At 41.2% G+C, this 22,398-nt stretch overlaps 1 protein-coding gene across 1 annotated transcript in view; it reads left to right on the top strand.

Moving 5' to 3' along the window:
• ITGBL1 (integrin subunit beta like 1) overlaps positions 1 to 21,287 on the top strand; it is a 184,111-nt gene extending 162,824 nt beyond the window's left edge. Inside the window, exons 8-11 of the mRNA XM_081946761.1 lie at positions 2,969 to 3,085; positions 11,655 to 11,801; positions 17,794 to 17,907; positions 19,532 to 21,287. Coding sequence (XP_081802887.1) covers positions 2,969 to 3,085; positions 11,655 to 11,801; positions 17,794 to 17,907; positions 19,532 to 19,623 — 470 coding nt within the window. The 3' untranslated portion in view covers positions 19,624 to 21,287. The remainder of the gene's footprint in view (positions 1 to 2,968; positions 3,086 to 11,654; positions 11,802 to 17,793; positions 17,908 to 19,531) is intronic.
• Positions 21,288 to 22,398: the final 1,111 nt, after the last annotated feature.

Raw genomic sequence — 22,398 nt, 5'->3', positions numbered from 1 at the left:
CTGCCTATCAGCACCATTGCCAGTCAGCAGCCAATCCTCTCCTATGTCTGTGCAGGCAGGCAGCTCTCCATCTGGTCAACCACCTCCCCCAATCCTGAGGGTCCAGGACACATGGTCCTCAGCCCCTGGCGTGCCTTCCCTGTTGGACAGTCCCAGTTCCAAATCTTCCTCCTCCTCCGAATCGGGCTCTGAGGTGGCCATGGTACTGTACCTCTCAACATATATCTAGAGAGATGTATATATCCAAATCAGTAGCGATAACTATAAATGTGAAGACAAAATTATGCGGAATCTTGTGCCTTCTATCTAATATAGTCCACTTAAGTTTCCTGCTTGATTGACAGACTTCTCCTACTTCCACTGCCCTTAGTTTTATTGACTTGTTTATGTGAAGAGTGTAGAGGATGGCTTTGAAGGACAGAGGGAAGATCCGTTACTAAGGCAACAATCAGATAAAAGAGGCTTGATCCCAGGGCAAGAGAGAAGATAAAAGAGGAAAGCAGATTCAGCCTTGCAAAATTCTGTTGCAATAGCTGTTCAATTAAAAGTAGCTTTAGGCCCAGTCAGTCTGTTTCTTAATCTGGTCTACCTTATAGGACTGTCAGTTCCTTAGAAGATAGGGAATTTTATTATATTGATTCATTGTACAGAGCAGAGGTGTGACATATGCTTTTCTGGGAACACACTTTTAACTCTACTGCTGCATTCTGTATCAGTTGAAGATACTATCCAAGGACAGCACATTACAATAATCTAACCTAGAGGTGACTAGGTCATAAGTGAGTGGGAGCATAGCTTCACCATCTAGGAATGGGCACAACTGGTGCCTGGCATAAAGCTCTGTATGCAGCCCAACCAGCTCCAAAGATGACATAATCCTAAAACTGATAGGCCCCAAAGCTCACTCTTGCCAGGGTTCAGATGAAGCCTGTTGTACTTCATCCCAACCCTCACAGCCTTCTGGAACCAGTATACAATGTCCACAGCACTGCTTAATTTTCCAGTGGTTTTGATATGTAATTGGTTATCATCAGTTTACAGGGGTAATGGATGAACTCACCTTATGTTGATGTTAAATAAGATAGGAGACAGGGGCAAATCCTGAAGCTTTCTAGGCAGAGGGTGGGACCTTTTCTCCCCAATCAATTGACTGAGATCAATGCTGCAGATCCCATATCTCTTCCAGTAAGCAGCCAAATGCCCTGCCAGATCCAATAGCCAATGATTCAAAAAAGTTTCTGGCAGAAGCCAGGACAACTTAGAAGGTACAGCTGACAAAATGCAGTGGAAATGCCATAAAGCAGGGGTGTCAAACTCAATCCCATTGTGGGGACATATCAGGATTTTGTTTGCCCTTGGGGGGCTGGGTTGGGCGTGGCCTGGTCATCAGGGCCTACTGGTTGGGCATGGTCAGGTGGGCCGGGGTCAGGGCAGCACAGGGCAGTCCCTTGCCATCTCTGGGATGGCCCCAAGGGACAACTCTGGGCCTATCATGAGCCAGATCTGGCCCGTGGGCCGCGTGTTTGACATATCTGCCATAAAGCAACAAGGCAGCAAAGTAGCAAGCATGGCAAAGCAACAACTGCATCCATCCTCTGGTATACCGTGCTCTACTATAGCACAGTCCACTCCTCCAACTTTCCCACCCAAACAGATAGAAAACACCTTCACACATACCACAGCCAACAATCAAGAGGACAACCTGAACTCAGTTCCTTCTCTTCCGCCATCTGATCCAAAACTATTGAATCACTATCTCACACAACCTCAGAAATTTAACTCTTGCTTAGTATTATCTGGTTGGCTTAAGCACTCTGAATATGCTCCTTTCCCACTCCACTCATTTTCTGGGAGATTCTAATGACAGTTGAGAAGGTAGGACTGGTAGAAGTTGCCTTTTGGCCAATATTAAGTAGAGAGATAAGTTCTTAATATTCCAGCAATGCTGTAGATTGGAAAGATACCATAGGAAATGGTTATCCAAGCCACTGGGATAATGAAGGGTAATTACTCACTGGTGGAGAATCTGTTTTCCAGGTCCAAGTTTGCTCTTTTTTAAAAGAATAATTTTTATTAAACAGTTTTTTTTAAAAGACAAATTATTTTTTTGCAATTTCCTTCTGTACAACATTTCCACCTCGGTATACATTCATTGTAAATACACTTCTCCCCCCTTATTTCAGTTTCTCTTTGTTTATACATATGCTACTATTATATACATTCCTTAACTTACAATCCTTCATTATGTTCTGTTTCCATTTATACATGTTTGTTCATCTCTACCTATACATTGCTAATTTCTAATTCCTGTATCTTCTTCATGTAGTCTTTCCTTAAGGTTTACACCTGTTCTCTAGCCATTTGTACCACTCGTTCCATGCCATATAATATTCTGTTTCCTCCTTTTCTTTTATGTCTTTTGTAAGTTTGTCCATCTCTGCACACACTAACACTTTCATTATGTCATTCCCCTCTGATGGTATATTCTTCTTCTTCCAATTTTGTGCATAATTCCTAAACAGCAAATATATATGAAACCGGAATTATTTCTGTTGGGAAAACCTACAAGGAAATATGATTTTAAAAACCACAATATTTAATTATACATATCATAACGGCAGCGAGAATCATATATGCACAAAATTCCAAGTCTACCCTTTAGCATCTCCAGGTAAGAAAGCAGGAGGTGATGAGATGAACCACTATCCTAAACAAGCAAGCCATTGCCAGCTAGATTCAACTCAAGGAATAAATAGCCTGATGTGCTTAAGAGAATGCTGTGTTCCCATAACACAGAACAGCCTTTGCACAGCTATCTTTTAAAAATGTCTCCTTTACAAACAATACTGCCTTCCTCTTTCAGGCTGATTTTCATATTTCTTTGCTAGTTTGCTAAGTTGAGTCACAGACAAGAACAAGTTGACCTTGGCTGCTGGATTTGACTAATGAGAGATGACTGTTCTCACAGGGAAATGTGAATGTGGCCGGTGTACGTGTTTTCCTCCCGGAGAGTCCAAAATATACGGCAAACTTTGCGAGTGTGATGATAGACAGTGTGAAGACAACGATGGCAATGTCTGCAATGGTAGGTCAATTTTAATATGGATTTTCGGCTGAAGTAATGCTGTGGTTATACAGTAATGTAATCCCCCCCCCCCCCGGTTTGAAATTATTGTGATAATATAAAGAAAGTAATCATTTTAAAAGGCAGGAAGGTATGTACAATATAGAGATAGATAGGGGGCTACCATAGTGCATTTTTCTTAAATGAAATAAATAACTGATTTACTATATATCTACCGTATTTTTCGGAATATAAGACACACCTTTTCCCCCCAAAAAGGAGGGTGAAAATCTGGGTGCATCTTATACACTGAATACAGCATTTTTGGCCTCCCGAAACCCTGCCCCCTTCACAAAAATGGATGTGCATAGCCTTTAGGAGGCTTGTAGAGTGTTCCTGGGGGCTGGGGAGGGGAAAAAAACGAGCAAAAATGGGCTGTTTTATGCTTGTTTTTTTCCCCTCAGCCCCCAGGTGCACTTTCCAGGCCTCTCAAACTCTCTTCATGCCCCGTTTTTCACAAAAAATGAAGTGTGCAGAGGGTTTGGGAGGTCTGCAGAGTGCAAAAACTTTTTTAAAAAAATTACCTCTTCAGAATCTTGGTGCGTCTTATACTCCAGTGCATCTTCTACTCTGAAAAATACGGTATGTTCTATAAAATAAACAGTGTAAACAAATGGTTTTGTTTCTAAAAGATGTAAAATTATTTGAAAGAAACAGGAGATATTGACTCGGATTCTATCATCTGAATTAAACGAATGGGCTACCATATGCTCAATGCTTCACATCTTGGGGAAACAGAAGGAATAGCAAAGATGAGGGCATACAAGGCCCTGTGCTGTGCACTTCACCAGCTATAAAGCTAAAATTGAAATTCAAATATGTGCCAATGGAGAACATAAATATGGTTATGCATGTTGTTTCGATGTTTCTCAACATCTCGACATCTGGAGCTATCCTTCTGAAGACGGTGCCAGAGCCTTTGTTGAAATGGTACTTGCTCTGCTGTCTTACACCTGGATGGGCCATTGGGGTATATTCAATAAAAACACAATTTGCATATATTTAGGGGCACTCTGGTGTTTCTAGTGAATGCCTTATTTTCAGAGGTAAATATTGGCAAAAAAGGTAGGTTGGCAAGGCTGTGCTCAATGATTCTCTGAATCAAACTTAAATAGACACTAAATTGGATACCCCTGAGTTATTATCTGCAGCTGAACCTCAAAGCTACACAAAATGTGGTATGATTTCTTTGTAGAGAAAACTCTGCAGCATTAATTAAGTGCCTATTTATAGGTCTATGGACATTCTCAGTCATCCACATTATGGTTGTCCCAAATGTGTTGTTTTTCCCCCCAAAAGACAACTGGACTTCGTTTTTCCTTGAAGTTGTTTTGCTTCTCATCCAAGAAGCTTCAGTTCTGACTGAATGGTGGAGGATGGAAGGATTTATATTCCTTGCAGTTATCTGGTCGTTAGCACTCTTTCTGAGAGTCATTGAGGCCATTGAAACTGCTGGAAGGACTCCTGTTGTAAACAGGAGATACAGTAGGTGCAGAGGTGGTATTCAGCCGGTGCTTTCTAGTTTGGGCAATGGTAGCGGCGGCTGTGGGAGGCTCAGCCCACCCACCCCGACGTAATGCGTGAGCACTGTGCATGCCCAGAAGGTGATGTGCATGCACAGACATGGCGCATGTGAACGAAGTGTGGGATACAAGACCATTTATCTCCTGTTTCCAATACAGTCCTTTCAGCAATTCCAAGAAGGTTCCATACCAGCTAATGATTGCAAGGAATGTAAATCCTTCCACCCTCCACCATTCAGTTAGAACTGAAGGAGCTTCTTGGATGAGAAGTGAAACATCTTCAAGGAAAAAACAAAGTCCTTTTTATAGTTCATCAATGGGAAATTTGTGAGCCGATTGTTGTTGCGCTACAGTTCCAAGCATTCTTCCTTATTTTCCTCTCATTGAGATGGGTGGAAGATAATTCACCAGGTTTGGAGAACCAGGCGTTCATTCATCCTTTTGTAAGTGTAAGTCAAGGAAATCAATAAAGAAGCTAAAATGATGAGCAGGCAGTGACCATGCTGATTGTGTTTGATGGGAGTTGTAAGTCAACATACAAACATTGTGAACATTAGGTGGATTTCCCCTCCTGCTTTTAAACGTGTAGAAATATTGAGAAAGTTGGAATATTTTATTATGTAAAATTATTTATTTCTTCAGAAGCTACCAAAAGCTAAGTAGATGTATACTTGTCAAGAATAGCCTAAAAAGGAGCTAAAAAGGAGCTTGTATGATTCTCAGTTTCCTGATGCAAACCTCCACTTCAGTTTCAAATAGATATATTAATCAGAAAGATAAAATCTCAATATTGTAATGGTTTAGGAAAAAAAGTGGCCACTATAGCAGAAATCCTAAATACAGAAATGAAATTCGGTATGAGATTGAGATCAGCACTATAGTGGTGTATGATTACATATCCAATAATTGGAATCAATGGACACTAGTTAGATATTCAAACGGGGACCATTAATTTTAATCGTACAATGCACTGAATTTACAAGTTTTTTAAAAAACCATAAAAACAGACCTTCATTGTAGGTCTGCCCCTGAATTTTTGCAAATGAAAATACTCAGGGATATTTACGATAGGTTTATCCATATACTATTTGCTGTTGTACAAATTTCTTATGCAATTCCAGCAAAAAAAAAACCATCCATTTATTATACCATTAATCAGATTTCTTAAAATATTTACTACTCATTTATATGCCTCATACTTGGGCATCAAAAATATGAACTTATAGTGGGGGAAACTATAAAGAAATGTCTTTCTCAACCTAGAAGATATTGGAAAACCCACTAATTACGTTGAGATGCATAGGCAGAAAATGTCTTATTTTTTTCAGGCTGCTTCTATCCATTTAGCCTCAAGTTACGCCAACCTCAACATAATTTCTTCTGCAAAGGTTAACAAGTAGTGGAGTTCAGCTCCTGTTGATTTCATGGGAAGGATGATAGCTTAAAGCAGAATGAGTTAAAGCTAGGAGTGATCTTGGAGAACTGGTAGGAAGACTTAATGCCTATTGAAAGAGTAAATGGAGGTGGAGGTGAACTGGATAATTGTCTTCTTGTCTCACCAGCAGATATTGATATATAACTTTTCCAACTCTAGGTTGAGGTAAGTATAAAGAGAAAATGTGATGGATGAGGGCATCAGCATCCATGATCTTGCATACTTGCAAAGTCCTACAAATGCTACTGTCAATCATTGGATGAAGAAAAACAATAGTGCAAAATTTTCAGCAAGATCTGAGAAAGGGAAACAACTGAAGATCTATATGCCTTATTCTGTTCTGATCATATTCAGAAGTTTATCACACTTAAACTGCTGCCCTTGATTGGAATGGAACTTATGTCATCATGTAGCTTTCTCCTTCTCCTTCTTCATGAGCTGAATGCAGAAAAATGTGCTGTGTTATTCAAATTCCTCAAAGAAGTAAAATGTCCCAGGAGAAGACAGCGGGAAAGAAGGTTTGCCACGGTAGGAAATAATATAGGGTAGTTAAATAATATGCTTGATAGTGTAAACTGTCCTTTCAGCATTTAGAATATTTTACCTGAGCTGACTTGTCATTTTTTTTTTCAGATACTTTTTGAGACTTAATAATTGCCTAGTTAGCTAATCACTTTTAAGAGTATATAGAATGAAACATCAATAAAGTCCGTGTAACTCGAATGGAAAACAACCTGCTAGATCCAGTTAAAACAAGAGCCAATTAAAAGGAAATGCTAAAAGAAGCATCACAAGAAAAATCTAAAAATAAACGAAAGCACAACAGAAACATAAAGAGGATAAAAGATGGGAAAGAAGAAAAAGATCTCTGCCTGGCACTGAAACAGAACCAAAGTAGAGTTTTTTTGGAGAGCATATACTGTATTTCACAGCTGGGACTGGAGTTGAGCTTCACTTTGTATAGTGACTTTTACCTAAGCAAAAAGACCATTTATACCCAGGGAAATGTTGGAATTCTGCTCTCAGGAACTGATAAGCACATTGTAGTTACTCAGATGTTTGAGAGTGACTCAGGAAAGTCCAAATTGGGTGACTTTGCTTACCCCTCTCTCTTCGTTCCACCTACTGTTGTTACAATCGTAGAAAAATTGGAGAGGGAGATTCTATGTACCGTATTTTTCAGAGTATAAGATGCACCAAGGTTTTGAAGAGGCAAATTAAAAAAAAAAGTTTTTGCACTCTGCAAACAACCTTTTTGCAAAAACGGGCCTGTTTTTTTTCCAAAAAAAAGGGGATGAATAGCCTTTAGGAGCCTTGTAGAGTGCTCCTGGGGGGTGGGTTGGGGCAAAAATGAGCAAAAATGGCCTGCTATTTGCAAAAATGGGCCTTTTCTTTGTCAAAAAAGGGTATACATAGCCTTTAGGAGGCTTATAGAGTGCTCCCGGGGACTCATGGGGGGGGGCAAAATTGAGGAAAAAACAGGCCATGTTTTACTCATTTCTGCCTCCCTAGCCCCCAGGAGCACTCTGCAAGGCTCCTAAAGGCTCTGCACGGCCATTTTGGTGAAGGGGGCAGGGTTTCGGGAGGCAAAAATGCTGTATTCAGTGTATAAGATGACCCAGATTTTTAGCCTTTTTTTTTTTAGGGAAAAAGGTCCTTCTTATACTCTGAAAAATATGGTATATTGCCTGAGCTCATGGGGGTTGGGGAAAGAGACTGGAAATAAATCACTCTACATTGTTTTTTTTTTAAAAACATTATTATTATTATTATTATTATTATTATTATTATTATTATTATTATTATTATTATTATTATTATTATTATTATTATTATTATTATTATTATTATTATTATTATTATTATTATTATTAAATACATTCTCAAGGACAGCCCCATAAACAATCATTCATAGGGAATTTCTAAGTTGTAAATCATCAAAGCCACAAGATCTTAATCAAAATAGAACTATAGCTGAAGAACTCACTTAAGAGGAATACAACTTAGACGAAACATGCAGAATGTGGCTTCTTGAAACGTTTCAGCCCTTTTACCAGCAATGGCTATAGGCAGTGTCTTCATTTTCTTCTGTATAATGAACTAAGATGAGATATGCTTGTATGGGTTTCTTTCTGGTTTTTCCATTGTATTGTGACTGGGTGCAGCTGTAGACAAGGGATGCGGTGGCTCAGTGGCTAAGACTCTGAGCTTGTCGATTAGAAAGGTCAGCAGTTCGGCGATTCGAATCCGCCTAACGGAGTGAGCTCCCGTTACTGGTCCCAGCTTCTGCCAACCTAGCAGTTTGAAAGCATGTAAAAATGCAAGTAGAAATATAGGGACCATCTTTGGTGGGAAGGTAACAGTGTTCCGTCTGCCTTCGGCATCGAGTCATGCCGGCCACATGACCGCAGAGACGTCTTCGGACAATGTCCGCTCTTCGGCTTTGAAACAAAGATGAGCACCTCACCCTAGAGTTGGGAATGACTAGCACATATGTGCGAGGAGAACCTTTACCATTACCTTTTACGGTTGTAGGTATGTGTACCCCGAGAAGCACCTGCTCCTTCCTATCATACCCAACCAAGAGGGAGGAAGGACAGGGCTTAAAATAGATTAGCTGACACCTTGCCCAAGTGCCTCTCCAATAGGGCAGCAGTGGGGATGATTTTCTGCATGTGTTTTCTCCCCAGCTCCTCTCTGGATCTGGCCTCCCTTTGATCCTGACTTTTCTCTTGGCAATTTCTCTCAGATGTAAACCCATTCTATTTGGTCTCCAGAAAGTTATCCTGTTGATGGACAGCCGGACAGAAGGCTCAAGACTGCCTATTTGTTTGTCAGCAGGCAGCTCCCTGGAAACAGAACAGAGTGGGACCAAATTTGGTTTAATGGGAGGAGGGAGAAAAAGATAAGACGAGCTTGAATATGATCTGCATCTGGCCAGCAAGCTCTGCAGGAAAAACAATCCAACAAAAGCATTTGCATCCAGAGGAGAGAAACAAATGTCCTCAAAGACTGCTACCAGCTCCATTCCTAAGCCCTCTACCTCCTGCTTCCTGATCACAGGAGTCAAAAGTGGAAGTGCTATTAAAGAATTGTAAAAAAAATTCAGAAATCCTGATCCGCAAACTTGTTTTTCTCTAATTCTGAAGTCACCTAGGATTCCACAGCTGGAAGCACATTTGCAAGGATTTGTTTTACAGCCAGGTGATTTCTCAAAGACTTCTGATATAAAACAAGTATTTTCATAAGTGACAGAACCCCTCCTCTCCAGAAGGGACTTAGTCATGACTACAATTATTCATCAAAACTGTGACTTCCAGCTAGAAGAGGTTGTCCACCTCTGCTTTGGGAGTAGCATAGCACTTTCAGAAAAGACTAAACACGGCTCACTTTGATGGACAAATCATCCACTTAACCGTATTGGCATTTTATTTAAATTACGTTCTTGGCCAAATCCAATCCTTTGATAGGGCTAAGCGAAGTGAGTCCTGCATCTCTGCAGTTTTATAGGGATGCAAATAAAAAGAGAACTAAAGATCTATCAAATATTTTGTCTCTCATAACCAGCAGCGTCTGTGCAGGGCCCTAACACTTTCCATATATTTTCTCTTCTTGCTTCTGAACCGGCTAATTCCTCAAGAGAGAAATTGGGGGTGGGGAAGAGGGCCTAAAAATGGCAACTAATGAGATTCTGTTCCCTTGCGTGTTCCTTCCTCGCTGCATTGCTTTCTCTGCTAGAAAAAACAGTAAGCAACAACATAAAAGCTCTCTACTGATTGCCTGCAAGAGAGGAATGCTAGCCAGAAGTGCTGGTGTTTTCACTTAAGAATAGAAAGGATATCCCTGGAACTACGAACTGTGACATGGTAGAAATTTCCCCTCAGGAGGAATTGTGTACTGCACAGCTGGGGAAGAAAATAGCACAAATTTATCTTCATTGCATTCTATGTGGTATAGCTGAGGCAATTAACCACTGAAGTTAATCAGGTCAAGTGCAAAAACCCCTGGGAGATACATGACATTATAAAGATATGCAAGGATCTGATCCTTGTATGTGGAAGAGCCCTTTGTTTCCAGGTGTTTTCACTAAACAAATTCATTTTAAGTAGCACAGAGAAGAAGGAATATGACAAGGCCTTGCATCTTGTGGCTAAATTGAAATCTCCCCATCTATTATCCATCTTAATATATCTTGAAGGGAGAAAGACAATTCTAAATCTCGATAGGAAGGGACAAGAGAATAGATTTCAGATTTTCCTATTCAGCTATCATTCTCCAATCCAGGTTGTGGTCGTCTTCCATTTTTGCACAATGCAAGAATTAGAAATGCATTCTAAAACAGGCAAAAATACTCTACTTCCTTTGAATAGAGATTCTTGCATCTGCCAAATGCTGCCTTTTCTGAAACCGGCAAGAGAGACAGAATCTTTTCCCTTTGCAGATTGTTGCAAATTCTGTTAGATCGGGTAATGGAAAGGCACACACAGGCTAATGGTAACAACAGCTATTTATTAACACAGTAGCAACTATGTACAATCCAGCGAAGGTTGAGTCTGACAGCAGCCCTTTTATAGGGAGCTGTCAAACCCTTCGACCAATGAGATTAAACCTCTGCTCCCACCGGAACAGAGGACCTTGGTGGAAACCATTATAGCTGACGCTAGTATCTAACAAATTTTGTTACTTACATTCAGTTGCAACGCTTTTGATTTGGCTCGACCACCTACTGGGAGATAAGACCATTATCCTCCAGGATAAGACCATGCAACTTTGTTGTAAACAAGAATTTCATCAGGGGCTTTCACACTTTTAATGGGTCTGGACCAGTGGTGGGATTCAAATAATTTAACAACCGGTTCTCTGCCCTAATGACCAGCTGGGTGGGTGTGGCCATGGTGGGCATGGCCAGGGGATGTGACAGCCAGCACTCAGCCTCCTGCATGCCCCTGGGAGCAAAAACAGGGTGTGTGGGGACTCCTGGAAGGTGCGGGGTAGGAAGGGGCAGGGCCAGCCAGCAATTTAACAACTGGTTCGCCCAAATCGGCCCGAACCAGCTGAATCCCACCACTGGTCTGGAAAGCTCACGACAATCAATGAAATTACAATAAAATCAATAAAAACCTAAAAATGAAATACAAAGTTGCCTTAAGAGTTTGAACAACATTTCTGACAAGGCTCTTTTACTGACATTTAGCACAAAGGTTTTGTCTTCTAACTTCAGTACATGACAGAAAACACACAGTCCTGGGAGAGAGCAGGTGCCAAAAGCGGTCCATGGTCCGTTGGGAACTGAGGTGCCAAAGTGGCAAGTGAACATGTGAAGCTTCATTTGCACATGAACAGGATTTAGGTTGCATGTGCGACACTGTTCCCCCCTGCCACTACCAAAACTGCTGAAGCCACTACCACCGGTCCACGGAACCAAAAAATTGGGAACCCATGGCCTAAACCACCTCACATCCTTAGTATGAGGTGGAAATAGAGGCAGATTCACGAGTCCCTCTGAAAAGACAAGGTGAATAAACTCCTCTGCATATTAAAGTCCCTGCCTAGGGATTCTCCTTTTATCTAGATCAAGGGACCTGTTCCTGCGGTCGTTGCATTTGTAAGGATGGATGGTTTGGGAAATTGTGTCAACACCCAAGGAAATGTAACATGGCCGAAGATGAGAGCAGAAGTTTCTGTGAATCAGCCGACGGCATATTATGCTCAGGAAAGGGTAAGTAAGTGGGGGGACTGAGTGATACTTCAGTTGGCCCTGTTCCTGAAACCCAAAAAAAGTACAATTTGTGCTTTACGTCTATAGGCACTTTCTTTGGTAATCCATTGTTGTTATTAAAAAAAAGCTTTTCAAAATGTTAAATATCACAGAACGTTCTTGTGGCAAAATACTCCACATTGCATTGAGAACTTTTGCCCACAGGAACTGTTTACCAACAGCATGCCACTCCATTTGGTGATATCCTTGTGGGTGTATATATCAATATGGGGTCATTGTGTATTATGGGATATATTTTAGCATTAGGCTTTAAGTGCTACTAGCAGCAGGCGACTCTCCAATTGCTAAACCTCTAAGAAGGAAATTTGCTTTTGAGCAGAATGGAAAAGTTCTTGTCCACCACCCACACACCTACTCTTGCACTGTTTGTGCAATTCATATTCATCAAAATTCACCCCGTTCCTTTATTTTAGAGGTTTTATAAGTTAGCATGTTGTAATCATCAGGTTTCATTATAAGTTATATTTTGGTCCTAGTCTTTGAAGATCAGTGGCATTTGCAACAATAGGGCAACAATAGGTCATGCCTTGCATCCAGGGGAGAAGAAAGAATATTCTAAGACGAAGCAGAAGATGAAATGAAACGTTTATTTTTTTGTAGAATAAATCCAGTCTTTTATAACACTTCGTCTATTTAGTGGAGACGCGTAACCTAAGAATGCAGAGTTACATCCATCCTTCCTCAAATGTTTTGGGAAATTGGGGCAGGCAAAACAGCATTGCAGAATTTGATTATAATTTGCACGAATGTCACACACCATCACAGCACACCTATCCTTTTGTGCTTTATTTATTGTAAAGTGTGTGTATGTTTTTTTTTTTTACAAAATCACATTTTTAAAAAAAAAATCATGTGATTTGTCAAAAAGAGGTCCAGGTTCTAAGTAGTATTGGAGACTAAAACATACAAAAATTGGATATGTCTAGTCTAATGAAAAGAAGGACCAGGGGAGACATGATAGCAGTGTTCCAATATTTGAGGGGCTGCCACAAAGAAGAGAGAGTCAAGCTATTCTCCAAAGCACCAGAAGGCAAGACAAGAAACAATGGATGGAAACTAACCAAGGAGAGAAACAGCAGATAACATTCCTATTGGTGAGAGCAATCAACCAATGGAATAGCTTGCCTTCAGAAGTTTTGAGTGTTCAATCACTGGAGGCTTTCCAAAAGAGACTGGACAACCATTTGTCTCACATGACAAGATCTCCTGTTTCAGCAGAGGGGATTTGACTAGAACTGTGATGGCATGTGGAGCCATTTCTGAGGGCACGCAAAGCGTTGCCGTGTCAACTCCAGTGCTCATGCGCACACTGGACAGCCGATTTTTGGCCTTGATTTTCAGCTATTTTTCATCCTCCGGGAGTTTCTCTGAATCTTCCGGAGGGCGAAAAACCACCCAACGCGCAAAACAGAAGCCTCTGGAGGGAGAAAAACCACCCAATGGGCAACCCTGAAATCCCTTCACAAACTTCCAGTTTGCGTGTTGGGCTGGTTTTCGCCCTTCCCAGGCTCCTAGAAAGCCTCTGGAGCCTGGGGAGGGTGAAAAACAGACCTACCGGGCCCACCAGAAGTCAGAAAATGGGTCGTTTCTGGCCTCTGGAGGGCAGGGGAGGCCATTTTCGCCCTCCCTTGGCTCCAAGAAAGCCGTCCGTGCATGCTTGGGGCAGCGGGGAGTGGGGGGGGTCACACGCACATGCGCAGGAGGCACAAGACCAGAGGGCATTAAATTATGGGGGTGGGGACACGCAAACACACGCAATAGCGCAGATAGGTGTTTTTGGCACCCGAGGTGAAAAAGGTTCGCCACCACTGGATTGCCCAAGTTCCTTCCATCTTTATTATTCTATGCTTATATTCTAAATGTGATTCTTCAGAAGGGAGGTGAGACTTCGTTACATAGTAGGACGGGGAGTAATTTAAAATATCCAGAGTTCTCTTACAAAAGATACAGGTAGTCCTCAACTGAGACCACAATTCCAGAGAGACATTTGTTAAGTGAGGTTTTTGCCCAGTTTAGCCATCCTTTTGCCACAGGTGTTAAGTGAACCACTGCAGTTCTGAAGTTTGTGACATGGTGGGTAAGTGAATCCGGCTTCCTCTCTGACTTGGCTTGCCAGAAGGTCGCAAAAAGTGATCACATGACTCCAGAGCACAGCAACCATCGTGAGTCAGTGACAAAGCATCCAAATTCTATCACGTGACCCTGGGGCTGCTACAAAAGTTGCAAAATGTGAAAAATGATCATAATCAGGGGTGGGTTTCGGCAGAGACTACTGCCGGCTCCGTTCAAGGGTGTGCCCTGCATGCACATGCTTGTTGTGTGCTGTGCACGCATGCACAGTACAACTGAAATTGCTCCGTGCATGCTCAGAAGCAAAAAACAAAATGGGGGCACCTATAGCGCCGCTGGGAGTACCAGTTTGGGAACATGGTAGGCCTGGATCTCCGCCGGTTCCAGCGACCCAGGCCGCCAAGCAACTACCGGTTCGGCCGAACCGGTCCAAACTGGTAGGAACCCCACCACTGATCCTAATGATGTTGTAACTTTGAATGGTCACTAAATGAACTGTTGTAAGTTGAGGACTACCTGTATTTTAAAAAGTCTGCCTCCTGTTAGGTTCTTTCTGATTCTCTATAACTTTTTAACTCTCTCTTTTTTATCTGCAATATATAGAAAGGAATGTGCATTAAAAATATTCCTATTGAAAGTTTAGAAATTGTTGGGCACATCATTCCATTCAGTAACTTGTTTAGACTAGACTAGACTAGACTAGACTAGAATAGAATAGAATAGAATAGAATTCTTTATTGGCCAAGTGTGATTGGACACACAAGGAATTTGGTGCAACAGATTATTCTTAGAATAGAATAGAATAGAATAGAATAGAATAGAATAGAATAGAATAGAATAGAATAGAATAGAATTCTTTATTCAGGCAAGTGTGATTGGACACACGAGGAATTTGGTGCAACAGATTATTCTTTGAATAGAATAGAATAGAATAGAATAGAATAGAATAGAATAGAATAGAATAGAATTCTTTAATGGCCAAGTGTGATTGGACACACAAGGAATTTGTCTTTGGTGCACATGCTCTCAGTACATAAAAGAAAAGATACATTCATCACACTTCATAAGGTACAATATTTAATGAGAGTCACGGGGTACAATTAAGCAATCAAATCATATTAGTAGACAATCAATCTAAATCATAAGGATACAAGCAACAAAGTTACAGTCACACAGTCATAAGTGGGAGGAGATGGGTGATAGGAACGATGAGAAGATGAATAGAAATGCAGCCTTAGTGAATGGTTTGACAGTGTTGAGGAAAGTATTTGTTTAGCAGAGTGATGGTGTTCGGAAAAAAACTGTCCTTGTGTCTAGTTGTTCTCTTGTGCAGTGCTCTATAGTGTTGTTTTGAGGGTAGGAGTTGAAACAATTTATGTCCAGGATGTAAGGGGTCTGTAAATATTTTCACAGTCTTCTTTTTGACTCGTGTACGATGGAAGACAGGTTGGTAGTAATTCTAATTAGCCTCTGAAGTCTGTTTCTGTCTTGTTGGGTTTCAGAACCAAACCAGTTTCCTTCATGGTGGAAGGGATCCCACGGTGTCTTCCTTTCCATCTCTTTTTTGCTGTCATTATGCACATCAGTAGGTTAAAGCCAGAACAAATAAAGGCCGTTTCTTGTGGGACTAGCCATGCTAATTATCCACAATATGGCCCTAGAAAGCTGTGTCGTTTTGAAATAGAAACAGAGCCAATGTAAATTATTGCCTATTGCTCCTTTCTTGTTACTGTCTCTCCATTTTTGTCAGTCTTTGGATTTATTGTGCTAGTTAACTGTTTTTGATTTTGCTGATGCTTACCACACAACCACATAACATACATTTTTGGGGTAGCAGAACTAAGGAATGTATAAATAGTTTATGTTCAGGACTGTTCAAAGTTATGATGGCACTGAAAAATTAGATTTCTGACTGTCCTTGATGTTGCAGCCATTATATTGTTCCTCCCACACGATCACATTTATATTTATAATATATAGACAAATTCATTTTAAGAATAAACTGAGGTTCGACTGCAATACAACTTCACTTTCGGATGGCAGTTTTATTGGCTAGTTGGTTTTTTCAGAGGAAACCTAGCTATGTGGCAGCATTTTGCTCAGGGTGAAATGCTTTGAAATCTGCTACTGGTTTGCTTTGGGCTCGCATGCGCAAGGAAGCCTTTTCTGAGCCTGCAAAGGTAAGTAGAATAGTGGGGGGAATGGGACCAGCAGGATTTCCTGCTTTCTAGCAAATATAAATCGTGCGGCACAGCTGATTGTCACAGAGCTGGTTGTCAGAACTTTTTTAAATCTTTTTTTAGCGTTTTTTTTACTACCGGTTTGGGCGAAGCAGCCCAAACCGGTAGCATTTCACCCCTGATCTAGCTCATTTTGAAAAAACAACTAAACTGTGTTCTTATCTGAGTATAATAACAAAGTAGGATGGCCTGGTTGGTTACTACCTAGATCAGTGATGGCTAATATTTTTGTTGTTGGGTGCCAAGGGAATTCGAGCAACAGCACAGGTGTGTGCTGGCACCCATAAAGCAAAGCATCCCCCAGATACATGCACAACCCTCCCCCATGCTCTTCCCCAATGCATGCCGCACTACTCACCTCCGAGTTGAGCTTGGTATTTCCTCCAGGGGCTCAGGGGAGGCCGTTTTTGCCCTCCCCATCCTTCAGGAAAGCCTCTGAAGCCTGGGGAGGGTGAAAAACAGGCTCAACAAGCCAACCAGAAGTTCATTTCCAAACTTCCGGTTGGCCCGTTGGGTCCGTTTTCACCCACCCCAGGCTCCAGCGGCTTTCCTGAAGCCTGGGGAGGGTGAGAATGGCCTCCCCCGGCCCTCTGGAAGGCCAAAAAACAGCTAGCCGGTGTGCACATGTGTGCTGGAGCTGACGGCTTGTGTGCCAGCAGATATGGCTACGCATACCACCTGTGGCACCCATGCCATAGGTTCGCCATCACGGACCTAGACGGAGACTCTGGGAAATACCAGATATGTTTTGTTAGATGGAGTTAGAAACATACTAGAAGAAGTTGATGGGAATCTGCATCTCTTCCTGTCCTATGGAAACTAGTGATGTCACCAGGAGTCAAGCTTGATTCAAAGATGACTGCTATTCAGTGGGATTTTAGAATAATTGCACACCTGTTCAAATCATTAGTTTGAAGACAATTCTTGAATTAACTCTTTGCTGTTCAAAAAAAAAATAGTGCCTAAAAGATGGGAGTTAGCAGTACAGTGTGGTATGGCCTCAAGTAAAGCATATTTGATAGATTGAAACCCTAGATGTTTTGTGTTCTTTTCAGGTAGTAAATACCCAAATATTTGTACTCTGGCCTGGGGAAAAAAGTGCTCAAAAGAAAAGCAAGTGGGATACGTGAGCCGGATTGTATTTCCACACAGCTATATACAGTCCAGTGAGACCTGTTCTTATTACCTCACTCTGTTTTTATTCCTGATTACATCTCTGTAGTTTCAATAACCTTGAGGTTTTGTCCTTTCTCTTCCCTTTACCTTAACTAAATCTCCTCACATGCCTTCATCCGCTCTCCCTTAATCCCGCAGAGAAGAATGGCTTTGATTTTAGAGCTTTGGAACCAAGACAAAATGTCCTTCTTCCAAGCAACCCTGATTAAATCAAAATGGAGGGAAATCTTTATAGAGCATCCTAAAAAAAAAACTTCAAGCTAACTCCCCCCCCTCCCCAATAGAACATCCTTCTCACCAATACGCTTTTATCACAACGAACAATCATTGTAGACAATGTAGACAATCATTTATTGATCGGCACTGATTACCTAAGATGTCCCCTGCCTGATTGAAAAGTTCTGTTCTTCTCTAAGTACCAGTAATGATTTTTTCTGTGCTTTCAGGTTCCTGTCACTGTGGAAAGTGCATCTGTTCTTCCCAGGAATGGTACATTTCAGGAGAATTCTGCGAATGTGATGACCGGGAGTGTGACAAATATGATGGCCTTATTTGCACAGGTGTTGTAAGCAGGGGTGGGCTTCAAAAATGTCAGCAACGGGTTCTCTCCTGGTTGCTGGGTGAGCATAGTCTAGGCAGCCTCCTGCACCACGGAGGTGGTGATGGGGGCATTTTTGCCTTCCCCAGGCTCCGGAGGCTTTCCTCAAATCTCTGGGAGGGCAAAAACTGCTTCCCCCAGGCTCCAGAGGCCCTATAGATCTATTTCAAGATATTTAGCTCTCATCAGCTAGCCATACATGCATGCATGCATACATACATACATACATACATATGTGTGTGTGTGTGTGTTGTATTTGTGCTGATAAATACCAGGGGTTGTAACACAAATACATATATGTCTCTGTGTGTGTGTGTGTGTGTGTGTGTGTGTGTGTATGTATGTATGTATGTATGTATGTATGTATGTATGTATGTATTGAGTTACAACCCCTGGTATGCCTAAATATGGGAGGAAGCATACTGCTTCCTTTCTCTGTCTATCGGCTCATCACAAGAAACCATCCAGACAGAAAGCTATTATTTTTAATGTTGCCTTTGTTATTTGTGTTGCGTTTGTGCTGATAAATAAATAAAGGGAGACTAGATAGATCTATTTCAACCTGTTTAGGTCTCATCAGCTAGCCATACCCTTACTGGGAATCGAACCAGGGCTGTATTGCATATTAGGCTGATGTAATTGCCACTAAGCCACGGGCTCTCTTCCTTATCAGCTAGGCCAGGGAAATAGGTATGTATTGAGTTACAACCCCTGATATGCCCAAATATGGGAGGTTCGATTCCCAGTAAGGGTATGGTTAGCTGATGAGACCTGATAAGACCTAAATAGGTTGAAATAGATCTACCTTTGTTTATTTATCAGCACAAATGCAACACACACACACACACACACACACACACACACACACACATGGAATGCTTAAAACAATAACTGGAATTGATTGCCTATTTCCTATCCTTCCAGTTCCCATTTTTTGAAAGAGGAAGGAGTAAATTATTCCATTACACCCAAGAACTTCAAATGACACATAGAGGCTGTCGTAACGTCTCTCATACCATAAATGTTCACTATCATAAATATCACTATCATAAATATCTTTCTCGGCATGTTGAGGAACCCCTGTGTCAAGTCAGGCTCCAAGTTACCTGGACTTGTCTTAAAATGGTGCAAGCTGTCTTTACCTGGTGTTATATTCTTTCCCACTCATGTATACACACGGACAATTGCAATTTCACACAGTTACTCATAAGTTAAATTCCTAGTGCTAGAATTGGACTGGGGAGACCATAATTCAAATGCCATTTGAATTATGAACATGGGTGAATTACTTTGAGGTAGTTACTACTTCCTAGGGGATCTTACCTCACTTCTTGCTCATCATCAGGTCTCCTTAAAACAGAGATGCAAAAGGGGTTTATGTGTGATCCGCCATAATCAATTTTGGGGTTCTCAGGATCCCTGCAGTTTGGAAGGAAAATAAATGCCATAAGCCTTGTGAGCTTCAGGTCAAGCCAGAAGGGGGAAATACCTAGAAAGAAAAAGAAAAGCACTTTTTTGTGGTGGCTTATACTTTCACAGAGCAACCCATTTTTAATTTCAGTTATGGACATGTTGTTTTGTTCCAGGAAATGGTCTATGTAACTGTGGAAACTGCGAATGCTGGGAAGGTTGGACCGGAAATGCATGTGAGATCTGGCTTGGGACTGAATATCCCTAACATTGCCATGAAACACTGAAGACTGACCGATATGTGGTATAAAATGAGGCTGCTAGACTACATAAATGTAAGATGAACACAACCCAAAAACCCTACCCATCCTAATCAATCAGCTGAAGAAAATATTTCTTAAAATATATGAGCTGTTTGGCTCTGTGGTTCTAATTCTGCATATATATTCTCTCTCTCTCTCTCTCGCATAGCTTTTAAGTGTGCTACAAATGAGACAAGATTTATTACATAATGTACCATATTTTTCGGTCTATAAGACACACTCCCACCCCCAAAGTGGGTGGAAATATCTGTGTGTCTTATAGAGCATATGTTGCTAAAGCCCTGCCCACCTGCCAGCCCCCACCCTTCAGCCTCTGCCTCCAAGCAATTTTGCTTCCTTGTAGCAAGCAACAAACAGCCTGGTCAGTTTCAGCACAGCCTGATTTAGCACAAGCAGCTGACTGGCGGTTGGATCGGCCTCCCAGAATACCACAATCAGCTCTTCCAGTCTGCAGGGATCACTGCCGCCTATTGCTGCCATTGCTGCCCATTGCCGCCACCACCTATCACCATCTCTGCGTGCCCCATTTTCGGCCTCTGCGCACCCTGCTTTTGGCCTTCGCACATCCTGTTTTCAGCCCATTCCAAAACAGGGAACAGCTGATTGGTGGGATTCTGGGAGGCTGATCCAATTGCCAATCAGCTACTCTTGCTAAATCAGTCTGTGCTGAAGCTGACCAGGCTGTTTTCTGTTTGCTGCAAGGAAGCAAGTTACTGGGAGGCAGATTTTTTTTCTTGTTTTCCTCCCCAAAAGCTAGGTGTGTCTTATAGTCCAGAGCGTTTTATAGGGCAAAAAATACAGTACCTGGATTACTGAATTTCAGTTTCCTTGTAATGGAAGAAGTGTTTTAAGTGAAATAATTCAAAATGGTTTAGGATTATGCAAAATGACTGAATTGGTGTTGACATTGATGGAGGGGGATCCTTCTGACTATGGAAATCAGTTCGTTTTTGTCTTGAAAACTTTCACATAGATCCCTACAAAAGCTACTTGCTGTCTAGTTTATCACTTACTATCAATCTTCATTCACTTATCTGCAAAACTTGGGGGAAAGAGCTGGATCGAATGGGAGCATTTAAGGACATCACTCCCTGCAATAAAGCACAGGATTAGCAATGAAATCAAACCATTTATCTTGATTTATGCATCCCCTGCTTTTTTTAAGGAAAAAAAATAAAGTACCTGAATCTTGAAAAATACATTCTATATGAGTCATTTAGGCACAGGTTGCAAGCATACAGTGTTTGCTTAAATGCTTGTGATTCTCAGCATAATTTTATTGCAATTTCTTTGTCCTCTGTGCCTACACTGCTGTCAAAATCTTGTTGGTTATGATTCTGCCAGTCTTGTTAGAACATTTCACCTGGTATGATGACCAACAGGAAGAAGTCACTTTCAGTACATATTTAACCACAAGTAGGTGGATTACAAAATAATTGGGGACAAAGGCAGTGACAGCAAAAGAAGAAGAGGAATCTGGCAACAAGGCCCAGCAATGCTATGGGGCATTAAGCAGCAGAGAAATAATTCATGCTTGGCAAGGTGAATTCTGTTTGTCTCTCCTTTCGATTGCATTAAAAATGCTCCTTTTGATTAAAATATCAACTATATACTTGGACTATTCTGTTTGGAATATCTCTGTGTGCGTGCCTTTGTGTGCACTCGTGTGTGTGTGTGTGTGTGTTATACACCCATGGTGGCGCAGTGGTTATAATGCACCATTGTAGGCTAACTCTACCCACTGCCAGCAGTTCGATTCTGACTGGCTCAAGGTTGACTCAGCCTTGTGTCCTTCCGAGGTTTGTAAAATGAGGACCCAAATTGTTGGGGGCAATATGCTGCCATTTGCAAACTGCTGAAAGAGTGCTGAAGAACACTATGGAGGGCAGGGGTGGGTTCATGAAAGTTCTAACCTCTTCTATAGAAGAGGTTCCACAAATCTACAGTGCCGTTTCCAGCTCCCCCACCCCACCAGTCCGCACATCATCAAGATGAAGAGCGAGAGGAGGAATTCTGGGAGTTGAAGTCCACAAGTCTTAAAGCTGTCAAGTTTGAACACCCCTGGGTTTTTTTTCTAAAGGGTTAGGGGTGCAAGAGTCTTGTAATTTGACAGCTTTAAGACTTGCGTGCTTCAAATGCCAGAGTTTCTGAGCCAATATTTTGGTTGCTAAGCAAGAGCGTTGTTAAGTGAATTTCACCACATTTTACAAGTTGGCCATGCCCACCCAGTCACATGGCTGGCAAGCCACTCCCACAAAGCAGCCACACCTACAGAAGAGGCTCTAAAAAATTTTGAAACCCACCACTGGCCTCTGACATCTAGCCACAGGCTCACTAATGCCTTCTGCTGGTTTCAGTTTGAAAGGAGTGAAAAATCAGTTCCAAATGAAATCAAATTATGATTATACAGAAAAGATATAGCATGACAGTATAATTATTCATTATTCAGCATTCTGATGAGAACGCGGCAGAAGAGTGTGTGTGTGTATGTATGTATATATATATATATATATATATATATATATATATATATATATATATATATATATATATATATATATATATATATATATATATATATATATATATATATATATATATATATATATATATATGTTGTATTTGTGCTGATAATTGTGTTGGTCATACCAGGGGTTGTAACACAAACACACACACACACACACACACATATATATATATATATATATATATATATATAT

This window comes from Natrix helvetica (genome assembly GCF_964273705.1).
Source record: "Natrix helvetica genome assembly, chromosome: 3".
NCBI lineage: Eukaryota > Metazoa > Chordata > Lepidosauria > Squamata > Natricidae > Natrix > Natrix helvetica.
Note: the sequence above shows the minus strand (reverse complement) of the source record. Positions and strands in the feature narration are given on the sequence as shown.